Raw genomic sequence first — 10,833 nt, 5'->3', positions numbered from 1 at the left:
CGCTCAGTCGCTGTGAGAAATTGCAAATTATGACTCCAACCATTCTAGTATCAACTTTTAATGTTGGTTGTCTTTGAAATTCCCATGTTTACCCCCCTACATCTTTCCAATTAAAATTTCAATATCTTGAACAATAAGTGCGTTCAGTGTTTATTAATTATCATGATTATGGCTTGAAAAGGTATCACCAGCTAGTAAAAAACCAGGGTAGAAAGCTACAGTGTATGTGATATAAAATACAACGAACAATAGACAAGCTGTGGAAAGCCTATAGCTTTCCGATTATAGATCGATACCAAAATCCATATTTGTATTGTATTGCAATTTATCACAATCGTGCACATGTGGCGCGTGGTCAATTCTTGTTAGCCAGTGCTGCGATGTGCTTAATTTTGCAGCGCTGAATATCCAAAATGCAGGTAACTCCCTCTTTTTTGGTAATATACGACTTTTGCAAAATGTAAGAAATTTGCAATGTTTTTTTATTTAAAAAAATGATGATTTCATGGCAATTTATATTTTAATACTATAAGTCCTGGCAATTATTAACAAAATGGTGCTGTTCCTTGCCAATATTGAATGGCCTTGCAATAATAATATGGCCATTGTCCTCAATATTTGACTTCATAGGGAATATTGATAATTTTGCTATTTTGATATAGAATATCATGTATAAGCCAGCTTGTACATTTATTAGTCTTTGTGATTGAAAATTAGCATAAATTTATACTTATGATATCATTTTTTTTATTTCATTTTATTTCTTTAATTCTTTATTTATTTATTTATTTATTTATTATTCAAGTTATTTATTTATTTATTCAAGTTATTTATTTATTTATTTATTTCATTTTATTTATATATCCCTGTTTCAAACAGTATGACAAATTAATTTTCTTTTGTGTTGGTCCACGGTTCTTTAGCACTGCATTCTCTAAAATATCTCTTGAAATTTACATCGCTGCTTGATAGCACTGTGACAAAGAAGTGCAGTTTCATTTACTACAAAGGAAGTATGAATGGGATAGATACAGTGTGGATAAAATTATTTCATTTGGTTAATTTAATGATATCCTCCCATTTTAAAACAAAACCCACAATACTATTCTTTTGTCTTTATGGCAAATAATAGATTGTGTCTAGAGAATTGAGTATATCCTTTCCAGACAAATGTGGCTGCTTTAACTAAAGAGATTAACACACACAGAGAATGAAATTCAGAAATAAAAGGGTCAAATTTAACCATAGAGTGAGAAAATAGTATATTTCCTACCTCCATGATTCAACCGATAGATTAAAATTTATTCAATGAAAGTAATCTCTTTCGAACTAGATCAAAATTATCAAATTGATGATGCTGATGATGATGAGAGATTTGGATGAATGAATCAATCAATGGCATAAATGAAATAATTGTACATTTATTATGCACTTCTATTAAAAGTGACTTGAGTGCCAACAAAATTGTGCTTGCACTAAATGTGGTACAAGACAAAATGTTCTTCCCTGATTACAATTCTCATGATACTTTGGGGCTTTGTTCAGTGCCCTTCTTGGCAAAAATTTCTAAAAGTTTCTCTGAAATAGTGCTTGGAGCTCATTCGGCTCAATTAAATTAGAGCATATTTGAAGGAAAGTTTAGCCAAAAATCCCCGGTAACTTCGATAGAAATCATTTCATTTTTATATTATTGCACAAACAGAAAATATGCACAAAATAAAACCAATGAGCTGGTCTGGTCAGTATAAGCTTATTACATAATGCCTTTTCATATTTTACCAATCAAAGTTATTGTTCATATGATGCTTTTAAGATTGCCATGACAACGCAGTGATCATTACCTGATTCTATATTTAGATACAATTTATTCTGTTTGAATTGATGGACAAGTTCAATAACATAAAGGTCACCTTGATATTATGCAATTTATTTTGATAAATGTATTAAATCAATTTTTGACCAATTTGTACAAATTATAATCTTTGTAAGATATGAAATGAATTAATTTGCAATGATAAATAATAACTCTGGATAATTCACTCATTCATTTATTTATTCATTCATTCGTAAATGCATTTCGAAATCTATTACTTTTGAATCCTGTACATGAAGTTTAATTTATTACAAATGGGGTACTATTGTTAATCTCATGGATGAAATTTGACTGGTAGAAATTATGCAGTATGTTACATTCATTTTCAATTTCATATAATTTGACTTGCAGAAATGATGCAATATGCATAGTGTTGTGATCCAAGAAACAAAACAACACAGCTGTGTTGTCATATATGATAACATTCCTGATTCCATTGATATAGAAGTATAGTAATAAAGTACTAAAGATAAAAACTACTGGTATTTGCAGCAGGTATTTGTTAATTTGTGTATGTTATCTCCTAGAGGTATGCTTGATCGTTTGTGGACTTTGGACCACATTATCGTCAAACAGAAGGAATCGGAGGTATGCCAGTAATGTTGATTTTGACAACTGAATTCAATACCTCCATTAGTGATTAGAGGTTAGAATAATGGTGTCCCAGAGATCAGAGTAGAAAAGTGCAATCTTTAAAGGAAATTATCCTCTGGGGCAGAAGGTTCACAAAATTGCTTCCCCCAGAAAAAAATCCACTTTTTCAAAATCCGCACCTCACAAATATATGCTGTTTCCCTGAGTATAATTTTCCCAATCACTTGTGAATAATGCTAAAATTTAACTACAAGGTTCTGCCATGTTATTCACCATCTGCTCAGGTACAAAAAAGGTACATTCATGTGTGATGCGATCAAGCAAAATGGACAGTTTGTCACGTAAAATCAATTAAAATCAATTGTCTATTTCGCATTAAATTCTTGCTTAATTAATATAGAAGACCATGTGAAAATCTTATCACATTTTGAACTACAATATTTGATGATTGTTGAATGTTGCTGAGACATAAAATTATGAAAGGGCATAAAATCATGTTTTGTAATAAGTTTGCTTGCTATATGAATGTATGAAGTTTGAAAGGGTTTATATGGTCTCTTGTATTAGTCACATTAGCAGATGAAAGGTAACATAATGGTCCGTATAGAAGCTCCAAGACCAGTGGCGGCAGAATTTATAAGGGTGTTAGGGGGACGAGTATAAGGCTAGTAGTATATTTTGTTCTGGTTTTACTGCTGGGACTTTTTTTGTGTGCAAAACATGTGCATTGTGCACCAAAATGTAAATTTCAGACCATTTTAGCCCCAAATGATGTGTGGACCTGTGTCCAAGACTTATACATTTTCAGCTGAAGACTTCTGCACTTTCAGCTGAAGACTTAAGCACTTTCAGCAGAAGACTTATACATTTTCAGCTGAAGACTTAAGCACTTTCAGCTGAAGACTTATACATTTTCAGCTGAAGACTTAAGCACTTTCAGCTGAAGACTTATACATTTTCAGCTGAAGACTTAAGCACTTTCAGCTGAAGACTTTATGCACTTTCACTTTCAGCTGAAGACTTTATGCACTTTCAGCTGAAGACTTATACATTTTCAGCTGAAGACTTAAGCACTTTCAGCTGAAGACTTATACATTTTCAGCTGAAGACTTAAGCACTTTCAGCTGAAGACTTGTACATTTTCAGCAGAAGACTTAAGCACTTCAGCTGAAGACTTATACATTTTCAGCTGAAGACTTAAGCACTTTCAGCTGAAGACTTTATGCACTTTCAGCTGAAGACTTTATGCACTTTCAGCTGAAGACTTATACATTTTCAGCTGAAGACTTAAGCACTTTCAGCTGAAGACTTATACATTTTCAGCTGAAGACTTAAGCACTTTCAGCTGAAGACTTGTACATTTTCAGCAGAAGACTTAAGCACTTTCAGCTGAAGACTTTATGCACTTTCAGCTGAAGACTTCTGCACTTTCAGCTGAAGGCTTAAGCACTTTCAGCTGAAGACTTAAGCACTTTCAGCTGAAGACTTCAGCACTTTCAACTGAAGACTTAAGCACTTTTAGCTGAAGACTTATATACATTTTCAGCTGAAGACTTATGCACTTTCAGCTGAAGACATACATTTTCAGCTGAAGACTTAAGCACTTTCAGCTGAAGACTTAAGCACTTTCAGCTGAAGACTTATACATTTTCAGCTGAAGACTTAAGCACTTTCAGCTGAAGACTTTATGCACTTTCAGCTGAAGACTTTATGCACTTTCAGCTCAACAGTTCTCAAGTTCTAGCCACTTTTCTCCAGCCTGCAGGAACTCCTGGCAAGAACTAGAATAAGTGTGCAATGGCTCCTAAAGTAATATTTTGTCTTTATTATATTTTAATCACATATTGAGGTAAATGTTGCATGGAATTGCACAATGCCAACTTGTGGGTGTCAAAGTTGTTTATGTTGGATAATAGAATGAAATAAACATGCAAAGGTCATACATTTTAACAATAAACATTTAACATGTTTAACATATCAATGAATAAGGATAACACATGAACATTATAGTGACTACATTTAGCTACATTTGTGCATGTTTTGATCAGAGATAAATGTGAATGAAGAATCATTTATTTTAGCTTCTCCCTTATATTTTTTGACATGAGAAAATCATAATAACTGATAGTTGATACTTGAAAAATCCAAGGAAAATAAAACCACTCTTTCAAATTATGACTTTGAACAATAGCTATAACAATTTTACTGTCAAGGCTGTTGCTGCTGTTATTGTTCTTGTTAACCCAAAACACTATAAGTTTGTTTGTTTGTTTGTGTTTATAGCATTTCCCCTTATATAGGTTTAATAATGAAAACATGTAACCTATTTCTAGGGCCTGTGTGCCTATGATAGCAGTCACATGGAGAGAAAACATAGGAAAATCAGGAATCATCATCAGGCACAATTCTTTGCCATGATAACAGATCCTGGCCATGATCACCTGATCTTCAATGATCCACCAGCTGATCCACAGAGATATTCTGTAATGTCAAAAGATGAAACTTTTATGTTATCCTCATTATAATGATGTTCAAACAGATCAGTCATTGTGCAAAAATTATTAAGAGAGATTTGGATAAATCTGCAAAATCATTTTGCCTAGGTTATATAAGGCAGGAGAGTTTTTATATAAACTTATTTTTATATAATTCTTTATTTTTGTCTGTTTAGTCTCCATGTTCAAACACATAGTCAGTGACATACAAATAACCCGGACAAATAACATAATTTTTTTCTTTTCTAAATTCGAGGGGAGAGACCCAGAAGGCCCTAAGTGCAAAAATGCCATGTAATGATACAGGTGTTTTTGTACTTAGTGCCTTTTGGGTCTCACACATTTCATGCATTAGTGTTGCACTTTATAGGGCTTTACATTTTTGCTGATAACTGATGAGCTGATGATTAGCTGATGAGATAAAATGAAAGAGAATATTATGTATTTCATTTCAGTGATAAGATCCTTTTGATTATAAATATCAGTAAATCTTATTTATACCTGCATGCAGTGAGATTTATATATAAATGATTTTTATATCTCAGATTTTGTCACAAAATATATAAAGCACCTAGTTCTTGATAGTTTTAATGATATTTTTGCAGGTTATATTCATGAGATTCAGAGTACATTACCGTTACATTACATTACACTACATTACATTACGTTACGTTATGTTACGTTACGTTACGTTACATTACGTTACATTACGTTACATTACATTACATTACATTACATTCCATTACATTACATTACATTACATTACATTACATTACACATTACATTACACATTACATGTGTTACAAGTGTAAAAATCAGAATTTCAACACTTGAAATCTTACAACATTGCTTTAAAAATATTCAGGTAAAAAAGGGAAATGACATTGACAGATTAGGACATTTTCTGAATTGATATAAAGTTAACAGATATAATAATGGGCTCAGTAATTGCCAAATAATAAAGTGGGATAAAATCTGAGCACATACAATTGTCATACTGTAAATGAACCTGTCACTTCTTCCATCATTAGGCCTAATTGCCACTTTTCTTTCATTGAATACTAGGATCATTCATAGATGGGAATAAATGAAGTTTGACACTTCCATGACTATACTGTCACTACTAAATAGTAGTCTAGTGGATACTGACACATTCATCAGGCATGCCACTTTAAAATAGTGTGAAGTCAATTTAAAACAACTATCTATTCATTAAATGTACCAAATTATGCAGCTGCACACTGTACAAGCAAAGGTACAAGTGTGTATTTCTGCAGCTCCTTTCATCAACTCAATGGCATGCCACTATTTTATGACTTTGAACTTGTGACATCTTGGAGACACATAAAAGGTAGGCCTACTACAGCTGGCCTATTTGTCCCAGAGGATATTAGCAGGGAGCAGGATTGTAAAATGTGATGGTATTTCACCATAGGCATATACATGTACCATATCAGCTCTCCTCAATGTAAATCCACTGGTTAACATTAAAAGTTTTGTGAAAAGACCAGATATCATAGCTGGTACAGAATTCAGTGTTTTGGTGGAAAAACAGTTTATGTCATAACTTCTTAGAGAAAACTTTGTCAGACTAATTAATGTCATTTTAAGGTTTGCTTTGCCTTAAACACCCAAATTCATGTTCAGGACTTCAGGGTGCAATTTTGCAATTTGAAAACTGTTGGAAACTGGTATTCACAAAAAAGAATTTGGCTTTTACAAAATGGAAAACTTTGGTCTCTACACTATAACCCATACCCAGGCCCGTACGCAGGGGGGGGGGGGTGCGGGGGGTGCGACCGCACCTCCCCAAATTTGCAAAAATATACAAAAGTCCCAAAATTTAGGAATTTATGAGCGTAGCAGTAGCAAAAAATCAGCTTTTTACGGTTTTTGGTCAAAAAGGTCCAAATTTGGGGGAAAAGTCCACATTTCACAAAATCGCCCCCCCCTTTGGAAAAAAGTCAACTTTTTCAAAATCAGCACCCCCCCCAAAAAAAATCCTGCGTACGGGCCTGCCCATACCCGTACTGACACAGTACCCTACCCTAACTTGTACCCGAACCTGTGCCTCAACCCAATTTTTGGAATAAGGACTGCTTTTCTCAATTCGGAATAACGCCCCTTAAAAATAACGGCTGACCCTGGACAAAACATAATTATACTTTATATAATGCTTACATCTGTAGACTTCTTGAATTATCCTGAACTCTTCTGTAGACTGTAGGCCTATTCTTTTTGAGGTAAGTAATAAACAGTTTGAACAAACCATTCATTCACAACCTTGCAAATAGCAACATTTTGGTAATATAATTTCAAACTGGATACTGCCATGCCCCTTTAACTAATCCTGAATGTTTTCACTTAACCTTGTTTACCCTATCCATGTCTGCAATACTATACCGTACTGATTTACTGTCTGTAAGAAAAAAAATAGTAGTGGATAAATCCTGAAATGATTTTGTGGATCAAGTTTGAACCAAACAATTTCATAAACTTCGCTGAATGCTTTATCAGTATAGGAAATCTGAAATACTTTTGTATCTGGGAACTTGTTGTGCACTCGTTGCTAGGAGCGGTTTAATGGGGTATTTGAAGAGGTATAGGCACTAGATATTTATGACACTTGCTGTGATTTGAACTTGAAGATAAGGACACTTTATTACAGGTAAGTATTATTGATGAAGATCTAAATGGATCTGGAATCGCATAAATATACCCTCAAATTACAAATATTTGTCAAAACTTGTTGAACAGTAAACAAATAAAAGACCCTAATTATAGGAGGATTTTGGGGGGGGGGCAGGGGTGAGAAGAAAAAATGAGAAATGGGGAGCAGTATTTCCAAACCAGTTCTTTTCTGTCTTTTTCTTCCAAACTTTGCATTCAAATGTATCACACTCTCCTACCACAGACTCTCTTTTTCTCGGGTCTGTACTCCCCGGGCTGTGCTCCTGCTTCAGTTCTATGGCTCCAGTACTCCAAAATAACGTGAAACGAATTTCTACTACCTCATTCAATGTGGCAACACAAAAATATCTGAATTCAGTAACTTTATGACCATTTCCATTCAGCAACGCAACATTTCTCATTCCCTGTTTATGATAGAGTGCAAAGTTCGTCAATCAACAACAATGGCTACCAGCGAGCCGGCAAACGGGTAAATTATTTAGTTTTTTACGTGTTTCCTCTCTTTATGAAAAGTCTTGTTCGTAGAAAAAATGTAGATTTCATGCATGCTTATTTTACAGTTCATGAAACGATGAAATATGATGAATGAGCGTTTCTTGTAGCATGTATTTATTCAGCGATCGTGGATGTGGTTTCCAAATTCGGAAGACTTGCACAGTCGTGTCTTATGACTTTTTGCACAGTATATTGGTAACCCAGGCAAACCTTAGTTAACACATTTGCTAGTCAGCCAAATTCGCCGACAATGTCAATGCATATTTACATAGAAATTTAAAACAACTGGCCGAAGAAGGAAACATACATAAATATGTTTTCTATACTTCACTTGACCCAAATATAGACATACCTTAAGGTTCGTTCATACTACCACCGCATTTGCGATGCGTTGCTTTGCGATGCGTTGCCGCACTGCAAACTACTGCATTGCGATATCGCAATGAAGTTAAATACATTTTAACTTGGAAATGCGACGAGTTGCGTTGATTTGCGGCAAAAGTAATCGATATATCGGCATCGCAAAGCAACGCATCGCAAATGCGGTGGTAGTATGAACAAACCTTTAGACATACCTTAGATGCCACACCTTCACCTTCTTCTGAGATGATAATAGTGTGGCAGGGTTTGGGGGCTTTTTTGCCCATTAAAACCCAATTTGCTTAGTTCCTGCTTAAAGCAGAGGAGTGTGGGCGATTGAATAGCACTTTCAGGCAATTTGTTCCAATTTTCCACCACTCTTTGACTGTAAAAATACTTCCTTGTATCTAGTCTTGATCTTGATTTGGCCAGTTTTTGGGAGTGTCCTCTGGTGCCCTGGTAGTCCGCTTTCTGGAAAAGGTTATCTGGATTGATCGATTTGATTCATGATTCTGTATGTTTGGATGATGTCCCCTCTTTCCCTTCTCTTCTCCATTGTGGTGAGGTTGAGTCTCCTTAGTCGTTCTTCGTATGTAAGATGCTGGATACTCGGAATGAGTTTGGTTGCTCTTGCCTGCACCTTTTCGATGACCTTCTTGTCCTTTTCCATGTGCGGGCTCCATGCTTGCATAGCATAGTCCAGGTGTGGTCTAACCAGAGACTTGAAGAGCTTCAATATGATGTCACGGCTTCTGAAGGCTAAGTTTCTCTTAATGAGGCCTAATGCTCTGTTCCCTTTCTTGGCTGCAGTAGCACATTGCGAGGATACCTTCAGTGTGTTGCTAATCAGCACTCCCAAATCCTTTTCTTCTTTTGTTTCTTTCAGTTCTGTTTTTCCCATGTGATACGTGTGGTGCTGGTTCTGATGCCCAAAGTGCATAACGGCACATTTGTCTGCGTTGTACCTCATTTGCCATCTTTCTGCCCAGGCTTGCAGGTGGTTTATGTTGTCTTGCATATTCTCTATGTCGTCATCTGTTGCCACTGGATTTGCTAACTTTGTATCATCTGCAAACTTGCTCACTGTAGCTGATGTACTAATATTGCTCTCCATGTCATTCATATATATCAGGAAGCAGAGGGGTCCTAATACTGATCCTTGAACCACCGAACTTGTCACCTCTTTCCATTCCGACTCTGCTCCTTGCGTAACTACTTTCTGCTTCCGATCTGTCAACCATGCCTCAATCCAATACAACAGCTTGCCTTCAATGCCATGAGCTTTAATCTTTTCTACTAGTCTTCTATGTGGTACTGTGTCAAAAGCCTTGGCCAGGTCTAGATACACAACGTCTACTGGGATGCCTTCATCTACTGTCTTGGTGATGACTTCCAAGTACTCAATAAGATTTGTAGTGCAAGACTTCCCCTTTCTGAATCCGTGCTGAGTGTCATGGATGAGATTGTGCTTATCAAGATGCTCTGTTATATGGTCTTTGATGATACTTTCCAGGACTTTGCCAATTACTGAAGTGAGGCTGATAGGTCTGTAGTTCCCTGTTTTGGATCTTGAGCCCTTCTTAAAGAGTGGTATGATATGCGCGATTCTCCAGTCTGCAGGAACAATGCCTTCTGCTAATGACTTGTTGAAGATATTCGCCAATGGGGTACACAGTTCCTCTGCACATTCTTTAAGTACCGAAGGGGGAATTTGATCTGGGCCAGCTGCTTTGGAAGAATCAAGTCCTTTCAGCTTTTCTTTGACACAGTCGTTGGTAATAACAAATTCTTCAAGTTTCTCTTCTTCTGGTCCTGTGTAAATAGTTTCTGGTTCAGGTACATTCTGGTTCTCCACTGTAAAGACTGATGCAAAAAAGTCATTCAATGCTTCTGCTGTGGACTGCCCTGGTGGTATTGTTTCTCCGGTGTCGGTTTTCAGTGGACCAACAGCGTCTTTTACTTTCTGTTTGGATCTCACGTAGGAGTAGAAGCTTTTAGAATCCTCCTTTATATTCTCTGCTAATTTCTTCTCAAAGTCTCTCTTTGCCTGTCTTACTTCATACTTAGCTTCTTTCTGACATTTCTTGTAGTGCTCCAAGTTTCTACTAGTCTTTCTCTTCTGATATCTTTTCCAGGCTCTTTGTTTCCTGCGTACAAGTTTCTGTGCTTTCTTGGTCAACCACATTGGTTTCTTTTTATTTCTTTGGATCTTCATTGGAACATGATCATGTATTACGTTGTGCAATTGTTCTTTGGTATAGTTCCAAGCTTGTTCTGCTGATCTTGTTTCCAAATATTCGGTCCACTTTATTTGTCTCAGTTTGG

General features: G+C 35.8%; 1 protein-coding gene across 2 annotated transcripts in view; it reads left to right on the top strand.

The window, feature by feature from the left end:
- The first annotated feature begins 8,046 nt into the window (after positions 1-8,046).
- Positions 8,047-10,833, top strand: part of LOC140171211 (N-alpha-acetyltransferase 35, NatC auxiliary subunit-like) — a 29,116-nt gene continuing 26,329 nt past the window's right edge. For both annotated transcript variants that reach the window (XM_072194426.1, XM_072194425.1), the window contains exon 1: positions 8,047-8,122. In XM_072194426.1, coding sequence (XP_072050527.1) covers positions 8,064-8,122 — 59 coding nt within the window. In that variant the 5' untranslated portion in view covers positions 8,047-8,063. The remainder of the gene's footprint in view (positions 8,123-10,833) is intronic.

This window comes from Amphiura filiformis, chromosome 15 (genome assembly GCF_039555335.1).
Source record: "Amphiura filiformis chromosome 15, Afil_fr2py, whole genome shotgun sequence".
Taxonomy (NCBI): domain Eukaryota; kingdom Metazoa; phylum Echinodermata; class Ophiuroidea; order Amphilepidida; family Amphiuridae; genus Amphiura; species Amphiura filiformis.
The sequence above is the reverse complement of the archived record's forward strand: the minus strand, read 5'-3'. Positions and strand labels throughout refer to the sequence as shown.